At 36.7% G+C, this 27914-nt stretch overlaps 1 protein-coding gene across 1 annotated transcript; it reads right to left on the bottom strand.

The window, feature by feature from the left end:
• Positions 1-185: 185 nt before the first annotated feature.
• On the bottom strand, positions 186-27901 carry jupa (junction plakoglobin a). The gene is made up of 16 exons (XM_077202958.1): positions 27685-27901; positions 11545-11599; positions 9709-9876; positions 9253-9506; positions 8864-9102; positions 7830-8031; positions 7398-7542; positions 6918-7021; positions 5946-6284; positions 5198-5350; positions 3447-3566; positions 3155-3305; positions 2462-2583; positions 1499-1538; positions 1193-1344; positions 186-1081 (listed from the first exon to the last, which is right to left on the bottom strand). Exons 2-15 carry the CDS (start codon positions 11555-11557, stop codon positions 1196-1198), a joined length of 2199 nt encoding a protein of 732 aa, XP_077059073.1. The 5' UTR covers positions 11558-11599; positions 27685-27901; the 3' UTR covers positions 186-1081; positions 1193-1195.
• Positions 27902-27914: the final 13 nt, after the last annotated feature.

The following is a 27914-nucleotide window of genomic DNA, read 5'->3' on the forward strand; positions in this document are numbered from 1 at the left end:
GCTTTTCATCTATGAAATTCTGTAATTATTTTTTCTATATCTGGTATCTGCACTCTTTCATTTATATCGTGTACTGTAATGGACATTGAGCTGGAAAATCATCATAAAAAGTTTTGTTGTAGTGTTATGAAATGATCTCACTAGTGTTCACACTTAAATAATTTCAACATCCCAGTCACAAAGCATTAGATAACATGGTTTTATTTCTTTTTTTGGACAAAGTAGGAAGTAAAAATGCTACAAAGAATCCCTTTGTCAGTTAATATGTGAACAAATGTGGAGCTAGTTTTTTAGAACACGGTTTAATCGTTTAGTTAAACATTAGTCCCTTTTAATCAGCACAGCATTTATTAATCACGCATATAATAATAAGAAAAATCTCCATACACGTTGCTTTGCAAGACAAACAAAATCAATATTTCCTTGTCGATACATTAAGACAGTTTCAGCAGAACAAATATATGGAGTGAAAAAAAAACATGTGGGAAAAGTTCACAAGAACTCCAGTATTTGACAGTCTCAGTTAAGGGAGGAAATATAATGCACTGCACTGAGATCCAAGCGCTGTAGAAAATCAACATTCCAGGAATTTCAACCCACTAACGCTGATTTCTGATCAGCTCCGATAACTCGCCTGACTAAAACCACTGTGAACGAAGCCATAAAGCTGACCTCAGGTAAAAACTAAATCATTGATCGCATTTCCAAAATCTTAAACCTATAAAAAGCAATGTGATTATCATTATAAAATATTTGAATAAAATCTCTTTGGCATACTTAACCATTCCTCTTACCAACAAAGTATTAATGCACCCATAAGAAACACTAAAATATAAAATTTTCTACAAAAAGACATGTAAAATGCAACATGCTGTCATCCTTGTATAAAGGCAGGGTAAAGTTGCTCGATTCTGCCTCTCCCAGCACAGCGAGAATTGCATGTATTACAGCAGTGTCAGTGTGTGTTACTGAGAAATGGACCACAGGCACCCAGCGATAAAATAAAAAAAAGACTGCTGGGAGTTTCTGTCTAGTGTATTTTTTATAATCCTCTTTCAGTGGAGCTCAATTCATCATCAGGCTGTGAAATAAAAAGACAACACTCAAATTAATACAGTTACAGACTTCAGCAGGTAAGTCCAATCTTATTTGAGTATTTGAATGACAACTAGTGTATTTGACTAGTACTGACCGGTTAGTAATCAGGGAAGGGTCTGGTCATGGTGTAACCCATGCTATTTCCATATTCATCTAATATTTCCTGATCTAGAGGCATGCCATCCATATGCATGCCATCATTGAATCCTTGATGATATCCTACGGGGGGGCCGTAGTGTTCGAGATCTGTACGAAACAAGGCACAAGACTGCAAAATGTTAGCCATCTGCAAAATGTTATAGTCTCTGCAAAACCAACAAGGTGTTTCAAATCTTTATAGATATAGCTGACAGTCCTAGAGATAAGTAGCTGGTAAATCATGGTGAGATGATATACTAACCGTCCTCTGGAAGGCCAGGATCCATCATGTCGTTTTGTGCCTAAGATGTAACAAGGACATGGTTAAAAAAACCCCTGCGCATTATGTACATATTTCTGATAAATTATCTCTTGTTGTGATTTGCATCACCATATTTCCATACAAGGACCATTTGTCTTTGATGTCAGTTTTAAAGTCAACATGAAATTTTAAAAAATTACTTTTATTTTATGGCCAATGTATTATAGACATCTGACATACATTTGTAGAAAGCACATACTTTGTACTAAAATGCTAAATACTGTAATAAAATAAAAAATGCAAAATAATAAGCCTAATTAGGGATAGTAACTATCTACTTACAAAAGTTTTTTTTAAAAGTTGTAATTACTGTATAGGGGATATTCACAGTTTGTGAAACGTAAGCATTAAAAGCAATTGTTAAATACAATGGTTACAGACATATATATACACAGTATATACATATATATAACATTTTTAATGTGTATATGTAAATTTATAATTTTGTTATACTATAATAATGTTTTGATCAGTTTGCGATTTGCAATTGTCACTATCTACTATTTTCCATAATTTAAATTTTTGGCGAATTGTATTAAAACAATATAATATATGTATTTATATATATATATATATATATATACCCACAAATATCATAATTACCCACAACAAATTGAAAACAAAAGCACACAAAAATGAATTGCCCCCGTTGTTTTAATTCATAGATAAAAACAAGTAAGATCTCAATGATATTTTGTCCAATGAAGAAAGAAATGTCCCTTGTTCCAATTTCACAAATGTGGTCACTACTATAAAGACTACTTTTCAAGAGCAAATATGATCAAATAAGGTCTATATTTGTTTTTATTTTTGAATATCGTGTTTCACTCCGAAATTTGTCATATTACGGAAGAAAATTGTTAAAATTTAAAAAATCTCTACACCACCAGGGGGCAAACTCACCATATCCCAAGCAGCAGGGTCATGTTTGAAGAGCGAATGTGTGAGCTCCACTGATACTCGTTTCTTATAGTCAGGGTTTTTGTCCTCAGAAATTCGGAAGAGAACAGCAGCGGCATAGGTGGCTGAAAGAAAAACATGCTTTGTTACAGGCTTAACCCCAAAGTATACTTCAGATTTGATGCAAACTCCAAATGCATAGACAGCCAAATGCATAGACTTTTGAATTATAACTTTATTCGATAGCATGCACAAACACAGGACCCTTGAACTGTGCACACTGGAAAGTTTCATACTTTCATTCAAAGTTTCATAACTTCTCTCCAGAAGTTATGAGTGATAAAAATGTCTTTGGACTCGTTTAAATTAGAGATGCTTGATTATCTTTACCCATTCACACAAGAGCTTGTCAACGAGGGAATCTATCTAAAGTCATACTCATGACTGTTTGTTGTTGTCCTGTCTCCTTAGTCCTTAGTTTCTTTTTCAACTGTGAAACAACGGCCCAGGCCAGAGCTGCCAGCTTGTGGACAAACTAATTAGATCCAAAAAATTCTAGGAGCATGTACGAGACAAAAATTTGGCTCTGAGCGTACAGTACTCGAGTACTATGCTGAAATCTACTATGCTTTGGTTATGCTAACCTCATAATCAATCTGGTTTTGCTTGTTTCTCTGATGTTTCTCTCTCACTCACCAATTCCTTCGTTGTTGGAATGGAGGAGCTCCATGAGAGGCGCAGAGGCTCCTTCTGAATCAATGATCTCAGCCGACTGTTTATCAAGAGCCAGTTCACACAGAACACCAGCAGCCACGCGCTTGACGTTATCCACTGGAGAATACAACAGCTGCAGGGACAGAAAACAGATGTCTATTATATACACTGAGCATGTTAGTCTGAGGGCAAAGGCTACATACAAACATGCTCTCATTCACACGCATAAAAACGGCCACTACATAGTATATTAGTGGAAAGGTGTAAGAGTTACCTGAACAAACAGAGGAATGGTGTCCATTCTGGCAATGGTGGCTTTATTCATAGGATCTCTGGCCAGGATATGCAGAGCACCAGTGCTGCCCTCCACGATCTCTTCCATTCTCACACCATCCTGAGAGACAGAAAAAAGGGTAATTTAATTAATTAAGTGACAAATGTGGTGACCAAGTCGCAACATCTAGCTACGGGGGTGCCTCAGGGCTCAGTGCTTGGACCACTTCTCTTCAGCATCTACATGTCATTGCTAGGATCTGTCATTCAGAGACATGTTTTTCCTATCACTGCTATGCTGATGACACACAACTCTACATGTCTTCCAAGCAGAAGATCCGACAGTAGCTCGTATCTCAGCCTGGCTGACTTACATTTCTGGGTGGATGAAGGACCACCACCTTCAAATAAACATTGCAAAGTCAGAGCTGCTTGTGGTCCCAGCCAACCCAACACTCCATCACAACTTCTTCATTCAGCTAGGTTCATCATCCATAACTTCACCTAGGACAGCCAGAAATCTTGGTGTTGTTATTGATGATCAGTTGAACTTCACAGACCAAATTTCTAAAACTGCCCTGTCCTGCAGATTTGCCTTATACAACGTTAGGAGGTTTAAGCCCTTCCGATCGGTACATGCTACACAGTTCCTTGTCCAAGCTCTTGTTCTATCCAGACTGGACTATTGTAATGCTCTTTTGGCAGGCCTTCCAGCATGTGCTGTCAAACCTCTGCAACTGATCCAAAATGCTGCAGCTAGAGTGGTCTTTAACAAGCCGAAGAGAGCAAACATCACACCTCTCCTCATAAATTTGCACTGGTTGCCAATCTCTGCTCTCATCATCAAATTCAAGAAAATGATGTTTGCCTACAGAACAACCCCTGGCTCTGCACCCCTATACCCAAACTCACAACTTCAGAGCTATGTGCCCTGAAGAGTTCTGCGTGTGAACGGTGTCATGTGGTGCCATCGCAAAAAGGCACAAAAACACTTTCACAGACACATTCCACAGACCACAAACCTGAAGACGCATCTTTTTCGGCAATCCTTGACCCATTAACCTACTAACACTTACTATTCTATATCTATAAAATTTTTTTTAAAAAAACTTGCTACGTGCACTGTGCTGCACTTACTGGGGACTGGGCACAGCAATTGCATATTATTGTCGTCTTATTAGTTTTATTGCTTCTATTGCTCTCCTCATTTGTACATTGCTTTGGATAAAAGTGTCTGCTAAATGATTAAATGTAAATGTGAAACATTTCTAGTCTGTACACTGTACATGTGTGTAATGATGGGAATTGTAAAGAATTTAAATTATTTAAATAGTTCTCAATTATTTCGATTTGTTTAGTATTTTTAAGAAAAGATTTTTATAATTAGAAAATATTTGAATGTGATTTTTTTAAACTACACATTGTCATATGGAAAATCAGTCAGTATGTACACATTGATTCATGCCTCAAGAGTTAGTTGAATGCTGGATGTGTCGGATAGTTAAAAATAATTAGAATCATTGGAATACAATAGTTGCACTACATGTTTTTTTATTCACCAAAAAAAGAACTGGCTCATTAGGTTCAATAATTTGGAAATTGATATATACTAGTTGGGTTACATGTTTTTGATACACTTAAAATCACTGACTGAGTAATTCCTTTGGAAATTGGGACTCTGATTGTGCTACATGTTTTTGAATAAAAAAAAGAAAAGAAATGATGTTACAGCGACAGGTGAGGAATGCATACCTGGTATTGTTGTTGAGCAGATGAACTATGTTTCTGTGAATCCAGATGAGCTTTTGAAAGCAAAGTGACCAGTTTGGGAATGGCTTCAGCGTCTCTCAAAGGACCCTGATTGGCTGGACAAAGTGCCAGGTTACGGATCAGACCAACCACAGCCTGTGATGAAGACAAACGTTAGGTCAGAAAGATATGGTTATATACTGCACAACAGGAGACCCAATAAGGCCCTCTATGGTATAAACTACTCATTGAGAGGGAGACACCCATAAAATATTGTCCCAGGGCCTGTGAATTTAAGCAACAGCCCTGTCACACAATTAATAAACCTAGGAAATGAAATGTGGCTTATTAAAAGCTGTTTTACTCTACATACGGCCCCCTCACATTGAGTAAATTTTACTTCATTTAACTAACCTTACTGTTTTGGACACTTTCAATTGTGGAACGAATGAATCAAGGGCGACAAAAGCTCCAATGAATGGGGTATTTCTACTGTGGCACTGGTTTAATGCTTCATCCACACCAATAGGTGTAGGTGTATAGCCCAAAACAACTATATAATAAAATGAAAAAAATGAATAAAAAAAAAAGAATAGTGCACATCTAATTGATTTGATCAATGTGTTTTCCTGAAAACTTTTAGGGAAAAAAAAAAGTTCTTAAAAATGTTTTTTTTTTTTTTCTTTGATAGTTTGCAAAGTCATCGATTGCTTACTGAGGTGCTAGTTCTCTCTTTTTTTCTCTTACTTACCTTAACGACTGGCCAGTAGTAGGGCTGATTGAGCAGTTTAACAATAGCGGGGATGCCGTAATCGGTTCGTACGGCGTTCTGTGCAGTTTCAGCTTCTGCGTGCCGGCTGGTCAGGTGGCGAAGGGCACAGACAGCTGGCTCGATCACGTCCTGTTTTGAACCGGCCCTCACGATGGTGTGAATCAGTGCCTCCACGCCGTTATTCTGGGTCACCTGTGTTTTGTTGCGTGTGTTGTTGCAGGTGAGGTTGGACAGGATGCCTGTTGCGCAGGTCAACATGTTGATGTCATCAGATGACAGCAGACCAACTAGCACTTGGAGCAGATTTTCCATTCCGTCCTGCAGGGGTCGACAGAGAGCATGCGTTTGTACCAATGAAAATTTTCAAGTTCAGTTAAAGCAGCAAGGCTTTGCCAATTTATTTGGAGTACAATTTATATAGAGCAGCGGTATATTTGTCCCCCACCATATAGACTATATATGCATATTTCCATTATTTCTGCTGTAATTATGAAAATGATAGTTTTCAAAGTTTTTTTTTTAATTAAAAGAAACTAGGAGAGTCCGATACATTATATTTAATTAATTAACCACAATTCGATAACTGTATGATTCTAGATGTTTCGAGAATTGTATATTTGTACAGAACAATAATCATTATGTCTATAGGTATGTCCCCATAAAACATGAAAACACAACATGGCACAAAATGTCCTCACAAAGCAATATCCAGATTCCTTGTCTTTGTGGGGACAATTTTTTGGTCCCCATGAGGAAAAACAGCTTATAAATCATACTAAGTGATGTTTTTGCTAAGATGTAAAAGGTTTAGGAATAGGGTTAGTGTAAGGGAATAGAATATAGTTTGTACAGTATAAAAATCATTCTGTCTATGGAAAGTCCTCATAAACTATGGAAACCAGAGTTTGTGTGTGTAAGATAGTTAAGATGGTGTTGGATGCGTAAATTGACCTGTTTGGTTGCAGCGTCTGACAAATTTCTCAATGTCCACAGGCAGTTTTGCATCAGACGTTGACTAGAGCCGTTCAGATGCTTACCGAGAGCTTGCATTCCACCTGACAGAAAATGTTAGATTCATTTGTAAAAAAAAACATCTTTGTTATTTGAAATAAAAAAATTAACTGAAATAAAATCTTGAACAAAAAATATAATTTTATTTCAGCTAGTTGAATTGAAAAATATAAACGCTAATTCAAAATAAATAAATAAATATATATAAAAACTATGTATGATAGTATCTCAATGATACTAAATTGTAGTGCTTTTAATTGTCCGCCAGGCAACAACAATTTTGATAAAAAGCCACTTTTCCAACTATCATTCATGTCCATAGTGGATTGGTACAATTAACAGTAAGTGTGACGGTTAAACTGATTAAAAACACTAATTACTATATTTGGAAGAGTGGTTCAGTTTTCCAGTTTGACTTACCAGCATCTACAATAGCAGGCTTGTTACTCGGGCAGACAGAGAGCACTTTGAGCACACGGCTAGTGGTCCAGAGCAGCTTCTCATAGTTGTAGGTTCTCATGATGCTCACTAGACCCTCAGGGCCACCGTTTGCAAGAATAATCAGCTATGAGACAATCAGACGTTAACATGACAAACAATCACATTTGAAAGAAACTCAACTTAAAGAACAAGCACTCAAGAAATGACCAATACATTTATTTGTATTATTTTGTAAGATAGTAATGTTATTAATAAATTAAAATAATTAGAATAGTTATTATGTATATATTTTTTCAAACCTATATATACACAACTATATTTACAAAGAAATTATCTAATTTATATACAATAGGCTATTTATAATATATATATATATATATATTTTTTTTGATCAACATGCATAACAAACACCTTGCTCTCCTGGTTGCCATAGGACAGCAGCTGAAGGCAGTCTGTGGTGATGGCCAGGAACTTGGGGTTGCTTTTCCTCAGCAGGGGAACCATCCTCTGCAGACCGTCAGCCAGACGCACCGCCATCTTGGCTCCCTCTTGGTGCAGAAGCAGGTTATGCAGGGTGGTGATGGCATAGAAAAGAACAGAATCCATCGGAGAACTGAAAAAGAAATGGGTTGAATGGTTCAAATCAAGTGCTGGATTAATTTTCTAACAGTTGGGGATATCCATGTTTCGACTAATGTAAAAAAACAAAAAAAAACATAGCTTTAGTTTAGGGTGTCACATTTATAGCTTATAGAAGCATTATTAATCATCACATTTTTTATTTTTTTATTTTTAAATGATCAGTTTACCCCAAAAATGAACATATCATCATTAATGTCTTCCCAACTAAGCTCTCCTTTTTTATTTCACCAATGAAAAAACAAAAGGAGATATTATGCAAATATTCATGCTTGGTTTTATTAAAGAATTTAACAAACACTATTTGTTTTAGGACTTTTAACTGCCTTTCTGCAGCTTTATGTAGTTCAAATCAAATACTGGTGTAATTTCCTCATAATTAGAAATATCTACGTTCCAAATAATATAAATAAAACATATAAACAAACGGGTGAAACAACTATAACACATGAAAGCTTTAAAAATCTAATTTTAAATAATTTATTCCAAAAATTCCAAACATTTTGTTATCATTTACTTACCATTATGTTTATAATATTCACCAATGAAATACAATAAACGCATGAATAAACTACAACAATAAGGTCAAAATATTTGAGCTTGGTATTACAGAATTTAGAACACACATTTTTTTAAAGACTTTTTAACTCTTTGAGGTATGAATCATCGTGCACTTTCATTGTACTGAAAACCGAGGCTTGGACATTCTACCTAAAGTCTCATTTTGTGTTTTACAAAATGAATAGTCACATGGGTTTGTTTTTAGGCAAACAAGTCCCTTACTTCAGTATTCCAGTCTCTCTCACCTCAGCATGCGCACCAGAGCTGGAATGCCCCCTGATTTGAAGATGGCGAGCAGCCCCTCGCGGTGGTGTGAGAGGTTGTGCAGGATGCTAGCCGTGGCACGAGTCGTCTCCATGTCGGACGTGTTCTGCATGGCTCTCACTACTGCGGCCACCATCTGCGGGGACTGCATCAGAGCCCGGCGGGACGCCTCCTTGCGGGTCAGCTGGTTCACGATCATAGCTGCCTTATTCACCACGACCTGAAGGCAAGAGAGAGGGCCAACAGTCAGGACATGAAGCTACGGTGCTTAAATAATGTACTTCTTTTTGTATACGTTTTTGTGACATAGAAAAAGATAAAGAGCAGAGAGTATGACATCATCAGATGTTTAATACAAGCAGCGAGGTACCTGATCGTCATCGTTGAGGAGTTTGGTGAGCTCTGGAATGGCGCGTGTAGCGAGTTCAGCATCATCCTGGTAGTTGATGAGGTGAACGATGGCGGCTTTGAGTTGCTGAGATGGTTCGGCTAGCTTCTGAACATTGGTCTGCTGGGACGAATCGATCTGTGTGGAAAGGATGGCCGATCCCTCCAACAACGTCTCAGGAAACATGGCCGCCCTCACACGCTGAGCACGGGTCATATTTAATTGAGACTCCACCTCTATAGGAGAGCGTTAAAATGAAAGAATTATAAACTGAACTAAACAGCTTATTTTTGCATTTTCTATGCTTATTTTGGAGGGAAATAATCTGAAATAAAGCTGCATTGTATGGATCCTGGCAAAGGCAATTGGTAAACGGATATAGGAAAGTTACTACATAATAAAATAATTTTGATATACAGTATATGATATGTTTTTCACCTGCAGGGTTCTCTGTGAATGTGGTAGTGTAGGTGAATTTCTTGTTGCTGTACTCTGTTCCATCTTCGTCTGAGCGAACCGTAGTGGCTCCTGATTGGATGCCTGAATCTGTCCCGTAATACGACTGCTGCCACTCTGTGACCTTCACCGTGCCTGGGGCCTCTGCCACTGATACAAACACACACAACATGATTTGAGTTGATCTATTACCTTGTCAAAACCATAAAAAAAACACCCCCTGAAGTTACTCCAATAATCATGCAAAGCATCATAGAACAGGAAAAAGGGGGATAGATGACCTCAAAGCTAATAAACGTGGATTACAAGGCACAAAGCTCCAAAGTGGGACCCTTGGCGCTTTTTTTATAATTAGCTTTTTTTCCTATCACATATTTTATTAATCATCATAAATTGGGTATCAGTCAAAAACATAAACCCTCCGTATTCATCCCTGTGAAAACCATTGACAGACATTGCGTTACCATTGAAATTGTATTAAAGTTCCTTTTGGCGGGCTCCTCCCCCTAGTGGGCGGTTTCATATTAAATTTTTTTTTCTAAAATCACTTATCTTCATATTTTAAAGATTTTTAAATTTAACTGTTAAAATTAATTCACTGATAAATGTATGCTTCAAATCTCAAAATGAATGTATATTTTTATACTGTACATTATAATGTTGTGATGCCTAAATTCACTTGTAGCATTTAAAACAATTTATTTGAAGGCAGGGGAGGAGATTTGTTCAAGAAAAATGTTTTTTTGGTTGAAAGTCTCTTCACATACTGATAGCAATCACTAAGTTAAGTGGTCTAAATGTATTTATATATATATTCGTCTGTGGAAGGTGTAGGAGCATAAAATGCTCATCCAATAATTGCATTCGGTCCGATGCATACAATGTCCTCCCTGTCTATCAACTATGCATTTTCATACATCCGCTCGCGCAGACATCACACATCATCAGCACGTTTTATGCTATGCAGAGTTAAACAATGAGCTTATGCAGCGTTCACACCATGTCTACTGTAATTTTGAAGAGATGGAAACCCGTGACGTTATACTCAAAGCTGTTCGTGACTCGAATTTATGCATTTCAACGGCAACACGATCAACGGCGAAATGAATCTGCAGCAGTCAGGTGGTACCGGTCAGTGCTCTTTAAGTTGTTTATGTTCATTATTATTGTAATGCTATGTGCTTTGAGACATGACGTAGTTTAACGCCGTCTCTCGTCTCGTGGTGCTTTGCCAACTCTGCTGTGTGCGTGCATTGGCTTTAGAGACACCTCTAAAGGGAGGAAGGGATCTCATGCTTTCAAAGCTATCTTGTTATTTCTAGCTGCTACAAAAATTGCCTCCCCTACCTTTAAGCTTTTATTTATTTATTTATCTTTGATTAACATAAAATAGTAAATAAAAGTAAATTTTAATACTGGCTATTTAGTGGTTATCAAGTCAAATAAAGTCACCTTTCTTTCTATAGCGCTTTATACAATTTATATACTGTTTCAAAGCAGCTTCACAGTAATAAACGGGAAAATGATAATTAATGATACAAACTACATCAAATACGAGACAAATTAAAATTCTGCTAAAGCAGCTCTACAGAAGACAATAGTGTCATTTTCCAGCTGAAGTCAGTTCAATATTTTCATTGTTGCAAAAGTTTAATTTTCATCCAATAGTGTGAGTGCAAAGCCTGCAGATAAATCGATAATATTACTGAATAAGTGAATATTAAGTGTCTTTAAACCCCAGTCATGTTATCAGTATTAATTTTAAAATATTAATTGTTTTCGTGGGGTTTTAATATTGTAATAATTACGTGTACTTACAGTGCATTTCCATTTTGGCCTCCCGGACTCAAACCAAACAGCCCAAAAGTAAAACCTGTAAAACAAAAAACAGTTATGAATTAAACAAATATTTTTTTTTTAAAAAGCTGAAGCTCATTAAAAATGTAATTAAGTCATCCTGCAATCTGTTCTTGAGTAGCAGGACGAAACACCATTAGAAACAGAAGTTCAAACAAACACAAGCAATCGAAACTGGTGCAGAGGATCATGGGAGAAGTAGAGAAGCAGGGAGAGGGGCGGTAGTGATGTGGGAAGCCAGCCGTAGATTTTGACCCTTGGCTTCTCAAACAAGGCGTGTGAGCTAATGCTTGACTGCAAGCACAACAACTTCACAAAACCGGCTCTGCGTGTTTCGACATTTACACACCAAAGCCCTCCCCTTTCTGCAACTCTCACACAACTACAGTATCCATTTCAGGTAAAAGCACAATATGGAAACAGTATGGTTTCTTAAAATCCAATACCTTAAAACAAGGCAACAATAAAGCCTTGTTCTCAAAATAGCCAGGAACAGACAAAATGGATTTTCCTGCCATAACTTTTTTCCTTTTAGTTTTATCTACACCTTGTACAGCCATTTTACTGTCTCCCTCCTGGCTTTATTTAAACTCCTCCTCATACATTATCAATTATTTCTCTCCTACCCTCCTTCAGGTACTCTACAGCACATCCTCATTTACTCTTGCTCTCTTTTATAGCACATTCTGACTGTGTCTAACCAAAACCTTTGAACTCCAGAGGAGAAGAAGAGCATTTGTCAGACAGCCTATTTAGACATAATGATTTTTTAATTATCAGCTATCCAATTGGGTAAAAACATTCCATTTACACTTGGTCACATAAATGTGTCTCCATAAAACAGAAATATCTGTTTAGAAGAAAAAAAATAAAAATAAAAAAACCACTTGACTTTCCACTTCAAGTCACATCTTGTATGCACCTCAAACCAACAATGTCTTCAAAGACATTTACACTTAACTTTTTTCATGACTGGAATGGATAGCTATGAACGCATAAAATGACGTGTATACCCAGAGAAGACAGATGAAAAAACACTGACAGATCATAACTACCAATTATTTTACAAATCTGTTAATCCCACATAAATTATTAGCAATAAAACAGACAGATAAGGAAAGTTAAATATTTTATTTCAGCAGAGCTAGACAATAAGGACTGCCTGATTTGCACATGTTTTTAAGCCTTGCCAATTTAAAAATTCAAGCGCAAGAAGCAGAATAGAGCTCAATTCAATAGTGTGAGAAGTTGTGTGTGCGCATACATCTGAAGGGCGAATAAGGATTTAATAAGGATTAATCTGTATTTCATTTATACAGTGAAGACTATGAAGTGCTATTTAATATTTGATTATTCATTTTCTCTACCTGAAAATTACTGTTAGACTTGCCTTAACGTGAAAAGCAGTGCTTGTTTTATTTGCATGTTTGCTCTTTTCTATTTGTCCTTTTGCTCATAATTTCATTATTTGTTCTTATTTTATTATTGATAATTTACATGCCTTTAAAAATATTTGAAATTTACATGAGTTAGGTTAGTAGTTTTTGGTGTCACAACCTTTTTTTTATTAAGGTTATGCATCAAAAACAATGAAGACAATAACTAGGACGATTTTATTTATTTATTACTTTTTTGTGGTAGGCTAAGTGAAATTTTTGGCAGGGCAAGTAAAAATTAGAACCACTGTAGAAAGCAGAAGAAAAAATCCTTAGTATTGAGCCCTGAGAGGGTGATATGTGTTACATGACATCATATCTCTTACAAATGGACACACTAAAGTGAAAAATGGCAGACAGAGACATCTACAGATTAACGACATATACCATCATGTATGTGCTTTTTTAACTCTAGACCATGGGGAAAAGTTGATACAAAATGATACAAACAAAAATCGCAATACATAGCAATATCGAATCACAATACTTAGAATCGCAATTCTTAAAAATCACAATAATGATAGCACAACAGAATTCTGTATAAAACTACTATGTAATAATCAATCATCTAAATGCACAGTGAAATGGTTTGATGGATTTAATCCAATAAACTTTTCAAAATGCACTAATCAGAGGGTTGACATTCCCCAACCAGCAGGAACGCCTGGCCACAGCCCTTCAACCAAAAAGCAATGAAATGAAAGCTAGTAACATTTTAGACTCACTCTGTAAAAAAATCAAATGCTCAACAAGCCTATTTTCATGTACATGTGCCATTCTCTACATAACATCATGAGAACAGATTGAACACATATTTTGGATGCCTTGCATGTCCACACTCGAATACAGTGGTGCCCCTAAAGTGTTTTTGGCAAACTTTTTCTCTAAACCACACAAACAACATTGCTAAGCAGATGTTTGTTGGTTTGCAAATGCTGTGAGCATTTACTCGGGCCAAAATATGCCTCACGCTGACACAAATAGTTTTCCGTGGGTTACAACGCTACACTGAATTTTTTTTTAGAGTTTAGAATTTATTTATTCAGGGTTATAACTGTAAAGAGGTTTTTACATATAAAGGTCCAGTGAGTGGTAACTCCCTTCACTATTGCAATGGCATAAGTACACACCTAGCTGGGTGTAGCCAAGTGAAAACTTGTCAAAACATGTAGATCACAACAAGCAGCTACTTCTGCCAGGCCTGCAGGTGAACGATAGCAATTGCCTGTGTGAAAACTGGGTGTGGGTGCTTTCTCAAGAATCATATTTACACACCCATTTTGGTATGTCCATGCACTGTACTGTAATAAAAATTAAAAAAAGAAGCTATAAAACAGCAGATTATGACAGATTAGTTTAAAAAAAAAAACTCTACACCTTCTTGATTTTGGTCATGGACCAAACAATTACAGTTAGTAAGTCTTACTGGTACATACTTGCATGCAGAATCAAGGTCTGTTTTAAAGGGTGAGGTCAATCACACAACTAGTGACACACCCAAACATAAATTAAAAAATCCTACAGATATATACTAAAGGAACAACCAGAGGCAGGCATATCTAGAAAACTTGGGCTCTTTTGACTTGAGGTAGTAAGCAGCCACCCACAATATTATCTACATCTAGTGTGCTATCTGCTGAGGGGGAGGGGGGACGGGGGGGATGATTTATGAACCATTGATTCACTGCTGTTTCTGAGCTCATATGAGGCATGTACTGTTGTCTCTACTTTGGACTTCACACACAGTTGGGATGATGATTAGTTAATGAGTAAAGGTTTATTACTGTACATTCAATTTCGCACTGAAAAAACCGAGCTACAAATCACACGCCCTTCAGAATAATCACCCACCCCCACCTGACCTGCTCCACCTACCTACCAGGGCCTCGGTCGACTTAGCGGTTTCTGAAATGTGTTTGAGTCAGAATGAGCTGTGGATATGACACATCCCAGAGCTGATTCCCAAAACTCTAATCCTGGTGTGACATTCCACACCAGTCCATGGTGTGCAACCTCTCCCACCCACTTTCTCTTATTCACACACTGTCAATGACTTTCTGTCATGTACTGGCTTACAAAATCGTGCCTACACACAATAGTAGTGCACAACATGGACCATATGAACACTCTATAAGCATTTTTTTAGACAATAAAATTCAGTGAACCAAACCAAACCAATCAGGTCTAAAATGAATTACAAAATTAGATTTAAAACAAATAAATAAAAAAAGAAACAAACTGTGGTCTTAATTTTAGTTTTATGTGGGACTGAACTCACTCCTTGAAAAATTGAAAATGACAAACATATCAGAAGCTAGTAATTCAGTGATATTAAAATTCTGTGAGATATGACGTGTGATAACAAAATGGTATGGAAGATTGTTTACACCATGGAATAAAAAAGATAATTGCCATAATAATTTTATCTTGCATTTACAAGTTAATATCACGCAATTCTAAATTTTTTAAAATCACAATTCTGATTTTTTCCCCCCTCACAATTGTTTGATAGAAACACAATTTGTGTGGGCAGTCGTGGTCAGATTGGTAACCTTAAGGTTGTGGGTTCGATTCTCAATACCGTCCAGAAAAATGTAGGTGGGAGGAGAGAATGAACAGCACTCTCAGCAAATGGCTTGGTCTGATCCACTTTCAACAGTGTTTCTCAGAAATCGCTTACTGCACCTTTAAGTTATCTTTAGATGATGACAAATGTACCTTAATGTAAACATGTGGAAAAAGAGTATGCACAAATTAAATATCAAATATCGACCCATACTGGTAACTGATAATCAGGTTATACAACAGTTAATTCCACTCTGTCATTTTAATTGGCCAATAAACTGTCTGTCTGTTGCTTGGTGGCTTCTTTTGAAATAAAACAAATATAAATAGTAAATGTGATGGAAAGACCTTGGGAAGTTGTCTTCCATCACGGTTTTTACTGTGTTCTTACTGTTCCTATGTATTTTATAATATTCATGTAGGTTTACTATTTTTTTTAGCTAATTTGGCATGACCTTAAAGAAAGCACAAACTGCAGGGAAGTGCTCATTATAGCTATTCCCAGAAATGTTTGTACAAATTAATGTGCTAGTTTTATTTTATTTTTTGATTTGTTTAATTGTTCTAAACCATCTTGTGAATTTATTTAATTAATTCATCATGGTGAGGCAAGAATTAATTTAAAAAAAATGGTATGCTCCAATTAGTAAAGGGAAAATGTGTGCATTTAAGGAAGCTGTCACTATAGAGCAGGGCTATTCAATTAGCTTCATTCGAGGGCCGGATTATTAAATCGAAAAGTTGAGGTGGGCCGATGGGTTTAGCTTATTTATTGAAACATAACAGTATCAATAAGTAAGCTAAAGTAAACATAAAAGTATTGTAGGCTATTTACTTGGAAATGTGGTAGCCAACAGTATGCAGATTTATCAGACCATAATAAATAACTTATTTACAGCTATGTACAAATATATGAATTATACAAGATCATATATTCTATTGGTTAGAATTATTTTATTAATAATTATTATAGGCTTAAATTAAAATATTCTGAAAGTGAGACTTCGTAACCATAGGTAAAACCATGCATGGCTACTCACTCACTTCCACTGTATAAAAAATGCCTAAACAGGTAAAAACTATACACACAATTAATTATATATTTCTCTAGCCCCCTAATAAATCTAATGCAATATAAATGACTATAACTTAGTATTCAATATAAATATTCCACATTTCTCCCCAAACCATGGTAAATTACTACAGTACATTCATGGTAAATGTTTGTAAGGGTGGTGATTAGGGATTTAGTCTTCTAACTTCGTTCATGGCACAATGTTTCTGCTATTTACCTCATCAGTCGTGTTGGGAATGTTGAGGCTGTTTCATCCGATTTAAAACTAGTTAAAATCATTGAGTGATTTGTGGTTTGTAACAGAGAGATGTGTCAGATTGAAACGCTTCTCACTGGATGTCGTAGCAATGTTTAATAATAGTGTCCGGGACCGGGAGTAAACGCAACTCCTTTGAGCTTGCGTTCCGTTATCCACTGGGCCGCGCTGCGTAGTTCAAAGTAAACTAGTGAAACAACTGAAAACAGCGCTATTTGTTCTTACTGACCGAGAAACAGCTTCAGGTGATTCAGTGACAGAACGGTCCGAACAAATCCGAATCGTTTCAGACCGTTATGCAAGCGCGTTTGGCCAATTCATGGAAAGGAAATAATCGAACCAAATGATTAAACCAGGAAGGATTGATATCGCTGGTTCAGTCGACAGAAATACGGGACACACACATAATAACTGCCGAAATATTCAGACTGAAAAAAGTGTTTCTCAGGTCAATCGGAACGCTCATGGTACACACACAGTGCGTATAGCTACAGCTGCAGGCACCACTGCGGTCTCGCGCATATCTAACCAAATTTAGCCGCACCGCCAGGAAAAGAAGAGGAGGGAGGTTGGGGTGGCCTCGGGCCATATGGAGATGATTGGCGGGCCGGACCTGGCCCGCGGGCCGCCAATTGAATAGCCCGGCTATAGAGGACAGGAGGATTGGATGACTGATTATGGTTAAGTGCACTAAAACTGGCCTCAATGGTTGAAGAAGAGAGTTGGTGTTTTAGTACCAGTTCTGTTTTTAGACTGTTTAATTGATAAGATAATCTGTTTTATTTCTGCTCTTAACCATATTTATTTGCACATCTGCTTGTAATAAACATCTTTTTGGATGCCAGCATCGCTCCCGTTGTTTACATCTTGGTGCGATTCTCCTTCTGACCATTCGGGTCTCTATCACAGTAAATGGCTAAATTTTAATTTTTGAAACTAGTTACTTGAAATTACTGTATCCTTTTTAGGTAATGTACACAAATTGCTTTTTGTCTGTCTCAATCACTCCCATTGACCCGTGCCTCACTCTCACATGACCTGACGGCTAAAGAATGTCAGAATCAGATGTGCTGATGTTGATCATTCCCACAACAATACTGAGTACTGACAGTGCAGTCACCATAATCTCTTTCTCACTGCCCTCCCCTCAGGACAGACAGGGAGTGCCACTGATAAGACTCAGGTTTGTGTGTTCTTCTTCTCTGAGTCAACCTCTTAAACACCTCTCATGATATTTGAAGATTTATTTGTCCTATCTATTAATTGATTCACAAGTAAAATTTTGTTAAGTATCTCACAGCCTGGAGGAGAGTTCTTTGCAGCTTTATATTAACAAAACCAAAGAAATGTGTTGAGGGCTAATAATGCACGTATACTTTTAAGCCATTGTTACTTGAGCAGGTGGGATATTTTAAATACCTGGGTACAGAGACTGACTCCCAGTTTAGATTTGATAAGCATTCAGAAAGTGTTTTTAATAAGGCTCATCAACGTCTAGGCTTACTGAGGAGATCGAGGAGTTTTTATATTGAAAAGGACATTCTGATAGTTGTGTTTCAATCACTCATTGAATCTGTGCTCACTTTCAACATTGTATCCTGGTACAACTCTCTTATTTTTAAATGCAATAAACATGGCTGGTAAAAGTATTAGTGAGAAACAAGTAACTCTTGTCTGATCTTTACACTGTGGCAGTAAAAAGGAAAGCCTCCGGAATTGTTCCGTTGTCTCTTGTATTGTTTGTTGAGCCCTTGTCTAAAGACAATTTTCTACCCCTGTGCGGATAGACAATAAAGCTTTTTTGAATTTTGAATTGAATTTGAAGTATTTCATGTTTCTTATGTTATACTATTTATGGTATTTTTTAAACTTTTTTTATGTGAAATACTTCCTCATAGTAGGTTTATTATTATTATTAATTTTGATATTTTTTAGCAAGTCAAAAATGTCAGGGTGATATGACTTTCCTAATATAAACATGAAGAAAAACATCTTGTTACAAAATAATGAAATTCTTGAAAATAAAATCTTAGTAGTAGTTTGTAGTTTGACATTTAAAAATGGTGTAAAAGTTTTCCAAAATCATATGAAACCAACATGTATACAAAAACTGTCTAACAGTTATGTTCCTGATTGAGAACAATCAGGTTTTATTTCAGTTTACCTTTTGGAAAATGAAAAAGTTTTCCTTATTTTTTACTACATCTACGAATATAACGTTCATCATCATAATATCACAATATACTCAGGCTGCGGCCAGTCTATATTTTTACAGTGACCATAATGAGCCATTACCATATTTAAATCTGAATTACTGCCAAAAAGGAGCCATTTTGGATTCAGAGTCAGTCTCCAGAGATTATACTGCTGCTATGCCTCATAGCTTTAATTCAGTAGTATGAAATCCAAAGCCACCCACACACCCACACACACACTATTAATGACATTGTGACCTGGTAGTCATCAGCTGAGCCCATACTGCTGAGAGCCTGCTGTGTCTGAGATCTCCCTAGACGCTCAGCTTGCTTCCGCTGGAGATAGCAAGTGGGCGAGCAGGTGGTCTGCACTGCCTCGGGCCCGCGGGTTCCTTTAACCCCAGAAGAAATGCACGCACAGGCCTCTACATGTAGATCCATCAACCAGCACATCCAATTATACAGTTATCATAGGTCAAATGAACACAGCAAATTATAATGTAGCTACATTTCTGACTACCGCTCCCTATCGCCAAAATACTAAATAGCTATTTGAGAAGGCAATCATAAGGCCTACTATGAAAAAGACTTTGAAATCAAAGTGTTTTTGTCCAATGTCAGAAGATTTCTTTCATCCTACAGCAAGATAATCGCTATCAAGCTAACATCTTCGCTTACTGGCTTAGCATAGAGCTAACTTGTGCATTTCTTAAAGGGATTGTTCACCCAAAAATGACAATTTTGTCATCACTTACTAACCCTCAAGTTATTCCACACCTCTATGAGTTTCTTTCTTCTGTTGAACACAAAGGAACATATTTGAAAGAATGTTGATAAGCAATTGACTTGTTGAAAAAGAAAAAAAAAACTATGGAAGGCAATGGCTACGTCAACTGTCTGGTTACCAACATTCTTCAAAATAGATCTTTTGTGTTCAACAGAAGAAAGAAACTCTTACAGAATTGTAACATGAGCGTGAGTAAAATGAAAAGGTGAACTATCCTTTTAAACAGAAATGTGTGTTGTGCTATCTATAGTACCACAGTAAATTATTTTCATTCAACCTAACAAATATTAATTTTGCTCTCAGTGTGAATAATATTACATTTGGCGATTCATCTCACTTTTTGTTTCGCTCTAGACCTTTGGATGTGTACAGTGATAAAACAGACCAGAAAAATCTTCTTCCTCAAAACTTAATTAAAATTTCCTCTCCGCCCAACTTTATACCTTTTTTCCGCCATTGACAAGATTTTCAATAATTTGTGACAGCGCCTCCCTGCAATTCACTTCACTTTTATATGGTAGAGGGCACTGCTACTCATCTTTTGAAAGAGTACAGCATCTTTGGATCTAAAACCAAGCGAAGAAAAATATCTGCGTAGTCCAGGAGAGGACAAAATATTGCTTATGAACAATTAAGCTATGTGATCTTCAAACATTAAACAGAATATAAATCAAAACTGCCTAATGTTACAAAATGAAATGAAATGTCGAACCCACAAATTGGTATGTGCAAGCTTTGGGGGTGTTGATGGACTTCGTCTAGGTTTTGATCATCATTCTGAATCCAATCCGGATGAGGTCTTTGACAAAGACACTATTTTCTGAGCTTTTTGTTCAAAATTGTTTTTAAAAGTGTTGATAAGAAAAGAATGAAGCTTGAATTTTTCTTTTGATATATTGAATTTTTAGAATTCATAAAACTAAATATTCTGGGGATTAGAACGTTTTGTGTAAAGTTTTAAAAAAAATGCTGGAGCTGGCTGGCAACTTTTTAAGAAAACACAGGAAAAGGGTTAAATATTCAATATGCAAAAAGTTCACTAGAATGGTACAATCACTTGCTTTAATGAACTTGTTCTTGTGGCCAAACAAAAAAAAAACGATGCATATTCTGCTCATTTTGCACAGCATTGTTACTGCAAAGTAGAATGCCCATTTTGGAAAGTAATTATGAGATAAATGTATTACGATTAATACGCAGCAGTAGGTATACTCCTCTGGAAGCAGTGTGTAACGCCACAGTGAGGTATCCAGGCGTGTACAAACATGCTGCATTCTTTCAGCCTCAAGCAAAACCATTACCACTATTAAATCACATTCATGTCTAGAGAAAAAAGATCACGATTTTACGATTGATAACAACATACAGATATGAGCAAAACAGCACATTTTAAAAGCAACTTTTCAATCAATTTGTCTTAAGGACCAAACGCATTTTAGGGGGTGTCACATAAATGTTCTTGCAATGAAAATGTACACAGAGTGTAAAGGAATAAAAACTAAATAAAATGATCTTGAGACATGGTTTTTAGAAGGTGTTCACACAAAGTACGATAACTATAAGAACAACCATTTCAGCATCCACACCAATGCAGAATAATGTTCTGTTTATTATAGGTGTGTGCTGCAGCTTTTTGTCAGCTGCCCCTGTAAATGCTTAAGCTCTTTCAAGTCGGGTGGATTCTGATTGGCTGTCAATGATTTTATTGTTCGCCTGCTAGAAAAAAAAATAACTCTGAAAGTGATTCCAACTAAAATTGTTCCTCTATGTTGTTGTTGTTATAATAGCTGTGGACTTCCCTATTTTCATAGAATTAGGATGATTTATAGTTATATCATTATAGTTATTGTCTGTGGTGTGAATGTGCATTAAAAGTTGTTTGTAAAAGACAATATTTTAAGATGACTAATTTTAATTTTAATTCTTTAAAAATGTATTAAAGAACTACTAGATAAACGTTTGTTGGATGTAGTCCATCGGTAATGCATAAATGTTTCGATCATTTAAACAGTCCAGTTTTAGCTAAGATAATCTGTGAATCAGTGTTACTGACACAATGCTGCACATGATCCATACTATTCCACTTACATGCTTTAAAAGCTAAATGATGGGCATTTGGTCACGGGTGTTACTTGCAGTAAGTGCTTAGATTAACACAGACAGGATGAGACAGGGCATTAGCAAACCCTGTCTGTCTGCTCGCTACATCCTTGTGTCTCCATTCAGTTCGATGCGATAGATTGAGAGATATGCGATAGGAGAGACTCTGAACAGTGGGCAAGTCCAGTTTCCAGTATCATGCATGTAAATATTCAGACGTCGTCAACTATCCCATAATCCCTCTTCTGTTTTAGGCCAGTTGAGATGAAAGAGGTCATTCCATCTGAATGGAGGACTTGACTGAATGTGGGCAGCGACTGCCTGTGGCTTGATGGACTAGCACTAACAATTCATGTTATTGTCAGAAGTTTCTCGTCTGAGTCATTAGCTAAGGCACTTAAATGGTAAGTGGGGCGTTATCTGAGACAGAGTCAGAGTTTCTGACATTTTACCAGCATTCTGAGGACTAAGTTTCAACATTTGTCCCTCCTCGTTTTTGAAACGTATCATTTCAAATAGAAGAAAACACATTCATCATGTTGTCTGTGGTTCTCATAAAGCACATTGAGCAATTTCTTCCACTGAAAGGAGGCAAGCTGCTTCATCATAGGTATGCTTGAGTTTGCAGAGCACAACTGAGCCAATGTGACAGTTGTTTAATATTTCATTGGTCTGAGATGTCCTGAGGAAAACCTTGCTGGTACTGGATAGATCTGAAAAGATTTGAAAGAATACTACACTATTCTAGAGCACGTTTAACTCTAGGAAGACAATCTGGTTAATGTTTGACAGGAGTAGAGACTGAATTAGGATACTGCTTTACCTAGAGTCGGAGTATAGACTTACACTAGACAAGAAACAGAAACTAGATGTATAGAGCTGTATAGATCGGTACCACTTTGGTTATATGCTGAAATAATTTTTTTTAAATTTTATTTATCTCTAAATTATCCAAATGCAAATATTTCACAATTAAATATCAAATGTTGGCTTCTTTATATTGCAACTTTTTTTTTTTTTACTAAAACACTAACAATTTAAGGTTATACTTTATTTTAAGGTGACGTAGTTACATTGCACTTACTCAAAGAAGTACTGAGTAATATTAATAAACTACGTGTACTACTTACTAAAGAGTAATGGTTAGGGTTTGGTTTAGTTACTTGTAATTATCCAGTTTACTTTTATTAGTATAGTCAGTACATGAAGTAATGTGTAACTACATCACCTTAAAATAAATAGTTAATTTATTCTATAAATTATACTTTAATAGTATGATTAAATAACACTGGAAATGTTCAAAATGAGTATCTATTTTTCATACTGTACACATTATAAGATGCAAAATAACCTGTGGCATTTGATTGATTATAGTTTGAATAATTTTATCTGCAATTTATTTAGACATAAGACTACATTTTTTTTTCATGTTAGCCATTTATTTACTGGCATAAACTAAACTAAAACGTACAGTACAGTGATGTTATCTACTAAATTGTAGAGAGAACAAACATGTGGTTTTGGCCTTGAAAACGTGGTAGCAGCTTTCATAAAGGCTGTTTCAACTCATAGGGGTCAACTGAGAACAAATACACTATTACATAGGACAATGGGATTGTTCTTCACTACTGAGTAGAATTAAATGGAGGCCTCTTTAGAATGATTATTTATTACCCTGAGATTGAGTCTCTAGTGTGCGAAAATTCCCTGAACAGCCCCTTTTTCCACCTCTCCCTGGTTACTCTACACCTCCCTAGCCCTGAATTAAGGAGTGGAGATGTTCCGTCTTGATGATACATGCCCGGAACCTCCTATAACTTTTGACTCATGTTAAGCGAAGCTGCTTCTTAACAGGAAAAGTGGTTTTGATACAGAAACGTACAACACATCATTATTTTTTTACTTCACGCCCAGAATATCACACAAATGCTTGTTAAACTCTTCAAATCACACTCAATTTTCAAGTTGAGATTGAGAACTTAATTTGGGGTTTGCAACTTCCTCTCGCTACTAGGCCTATCACAGAAACAATTATTCATGTTATGCAGTGTTAAACTCACTTTTCTCACTCTGTCTGTCAGGATATGACGGTCTGAGGTTAGTTTTATATTGAGTGGAATTGGACTCCCTAAATTCCACTCAATGAAAAAAACAAGGGGGAGGGGGCAGAGAGCCTACTATGTTCCTTTTGTGACTGCTCAGTGTTAATTCAATAGGTCTGTGCTGGTGTTGAGAGTGTTTACTGACATCTGAGGACAGCTTTGTTAATATTTCATGAGAGCTGAGCTGACCGCACCAAGTACGGAAAAGATATCAGTGTGCAAAAAGATCTTAGACAGGTAATTAAATTTGAATCACGCTTAAGTTATACCGATGCTACTACACATGGTTTCAGTCTGAGTATTAAAGCCCGTTCACAACAAGAATTAGTACTATAAAATTAAATACTGTAGATGTCTGATAGGTCCTTTACATTCAGTCTTCAATCACATAATTTACTTTTATGGCACAAGCTGATTGGCCTCTGCTGATTCTGCAGGCAAATTCCACTATTTAAATGCTTGCTCAACATTTAAATTGTACAATTCAGTGTTCACTGCAATCTGGCTATCAGTGTTCATCTGAACCCTCTACTTCCCCCAGCTCCACCTGTCTAGATCTGCTTATATCTTACACACTCACAGCAATCTATTGCCAGTAGCAAACCTATACTTACTTTGCAGCAGCCGCAGTGTACATAACAGATCTAGTTGGCCAGGACCAAATACATTAACATTGTCACATCCATTAACATGCTAAAATTCTGTTGTTAATGATTGAACTACATTAACATCCACACCAGTGGGCAATAACGTTTATTATAAGCGTGGGCTGCAATTATGTTGCCTGCTGTTTTAAATTCCCAAGCTCTTCAAACTCAGGTGGATTCTGATTGGCTGTGAAATTTTTGTTCATTTATCAGCTGGAAATAAATAATTTTAAATGTGATTCCAATGATGTTCCTTCATGTTGTTATCATAGTTGTGGTGTGGACTTCCCTATTCTCATAGAATCAGAACCATATAGTTATCGTTAACATCTTTGGTGTAAACGGGCCTTTACAAAGAGTTTAAGGTTTAAAAAACAATTAACCTAGAAAGGTCCTAAAGAGCAATTGGCTTGGCCATGTACAGATTATGAAGCTATCAGACAATCTTATCCATCTCAGCCAGCTGGCCATTCACCAAAGATTTCATATAGCTAGGATCTCACTCCACGTTCATTAAAGATACATGGCACATTAGGGATTATAGATATGGGGAGAGTGTGTAAAGGAACACTCAGTGACGCATATGCTGGGACTAAAGCCATAAAATGCAGCAGACATGAATTATACAGAACGGTAGAGAGGTAGAAAGAGAGAAGTAAAGATAAAGATGCTAATTGATCTAACAAAACAGTAAAATACAAGCAAACTGATATCCTAAGCGAATGTTGCTAATGGGTAATCTCCTTTGCCCCCTCTGAAAGTGTATTTATGAAGAGGGGATCACACTTCCCCTTGCTGTCCTAATGTAGGACAATATCAGGGATTTGTGCCTGTAGGGGGATTAACGGCTATGTGTGAGCCCAAATGCTGTAAATCTCATCCTAAAACCAATGCCAGTCAGTCGGTGAAGCAACCAGCTGGCCCCTGACTGCACTATTAATGTGCACAACTCAGGAACTCCCACAAAGAGCAAATGCCACATCCTGTCTGTGTTAATATGTTCTACAACTGACCCATATAAATATATAAAAAGACTGTCATATGGCCTTTCATCTGTCCATATTTATTTCACATTTTGTGAGAAGAAGAAAAAAATCATATCCTTGTCTCCCAATCATCCTCCTTCTGTTTGCCAGCAGGGCATGTTGATGCCATTCAAAATCCAACTGGATTTCAATTTGGCCCAGAACTGGACTCTGTAATGCTCGCTAAATCCATGTCATTAAGTTTTGCAGAATTTAGTTGCTTCTTTAAGAGATTACCACTTACAGAGGACATGGCTTCTTGCTTCCTTGCTAACCAGACAAACAGGAAAGGGTGTATCATAAGGAACGTTATTTCCTCCGAGGCAGATTATACACAAATTATTTATTTTGCACACTCATAACAACCTAAAAGGAAACTTAATTATGAGAAAACTTTGATTGCATCGCATTTCTTCCGATTGAACAAACTAAAGATAAGTCAGCTTTTCAGCTGTGCCCAGTCACATTTGGGAAGTAAATAAAACATGGTACAGCCCCACCCAGACACATGACCTAACATAAGACCCAGAGTAACAATGTAAAAGAAAGAGGCATAAATGATTTATGAAATAGACATGTTATATTAACTTTTTTTCTTTTATTTCTTTAAATTTCACCATACCAGGGTCTATAACACAGTTTGGTTTAAATTTATGATCTGCAAGGTGTTACAGGTTTGGCAACAGACCAGCATTCAAACCATGCTGGTTTTGTCAAAACCAGTGGTTATACGTCAACAGTACGAATCAACATCAGCTGGTTCCAAAAAAAAGCTATACATTGTATAATCTCACAAGATAATCAAATACAAAATCCAACCAGAGAGAGATAGTCTAGTGCTGAGTGTGTTAAAGGGATAGTTCTCCCAAAAACATCTTTCATATCTGTTAAAAAGTCGAAGAAAACAATTATTTTGTACACAAAATTTTCTACAATGTTTCAGTAAACAAAAAAGTTATAGGCCTACTACAAATTAAAACTCTAAAAGCTCGCGAAAAGAAATAGTTTTGCATGAGAGGGAAACCATAGCAACAGCTGCTCTATTCCTGTTTGTATCGCACAACATCAATAAACGTAAGTATTCTCATTATTTATCAATTTAACATACATTTACACATCAAAAATCGGTATTTTCGTATTATTATTGTATGTTTTTAAATGTCTTTGGAATAGTTGACGCTTAGCTAACTTGCGCTAGTGGTGACAAAAGACAAAGTTGTGTTGCGCAAGACGCGAGGACAGAAATTACTTGGGGGAAATTAGTTTAGAAAGTTGACCTTTTACTGTTGACAGCCTGTCGCCAACTACTTTTTGTTATTGCACTTTTTATCCTCAGAAGAACGAAACTCCTACAGGTTTGGAACGGGTGGGGGTTGACAGAATTTTCACCATTAGATGAACTAGACTATTCTTTAAAATCTATCGTATAGCACTTACATTTTTGATTTATTGTTCATTTGTAAGACTGAGTAGGCCTATCATTAGGCTATTACGTATGTTTAATGTTAACAGTTGACATTGCGAAAGTATGGGGGGTTGCTTGTGTTTCTTTGTTGGGGACAAACACACCCGCCTAAGTTATATGCTATACAACTGAATGTTAATAAACTATGGTGTGTACGATTAAATATCGAGTGTTTAGCGACATGCATTGGATGTTTGGATCAGCTGTAACCAGACACACGGAAGTAGGAGCGAATATCGCACAGGTAGGTAAACCAACACCGACAACCCAGATCGACACAATAAGCCACTTTCCCAAAAGAGCTATCCACGAATTAATGGCTACTTTATATGATCAATCGTATAGACTGGATTAAAAACATATAAAGTTGAACTATAACAACAAAGGCACAAAAAAAACAAGCTTCTTCTTACTAAATATACGATTATAAAATCCGATTTTAGTTTACCTTTAAACGCTCGTCTCCGAACACTGCTGCTGACAACGATCCAAGAGTCTTTTAGTTTTCCCCACTGACCGCACAGAGTTCCAGGGAGTGCGACACTTTCTCTTGCATTCAGATGAGGCTGAACAATGTGCGTTGGGGAGAGAGGGCAAAGTCTCCTCCAGAGCTCCGCCCCCGATACTATACGAATCCCGCACCACACCCAAACCCACACCTCCGCACTCTTACCAACA

Source organism: Siphateles boraxobius, unplaced genomic scaffold (genome assembly GCF_051911475.1).
Source record: "Siphateles boraxobius isolate OS27281-9 unplaced genomic scaffold, OSU_SipBor_1 5, whole genome shotgun sequence".
NCBI lineage: Eukaryota > Metazoa > Chordata > Actinopteri > Cypriniformes > Leuciscidae > Siphateles > Siphateles boraxobius.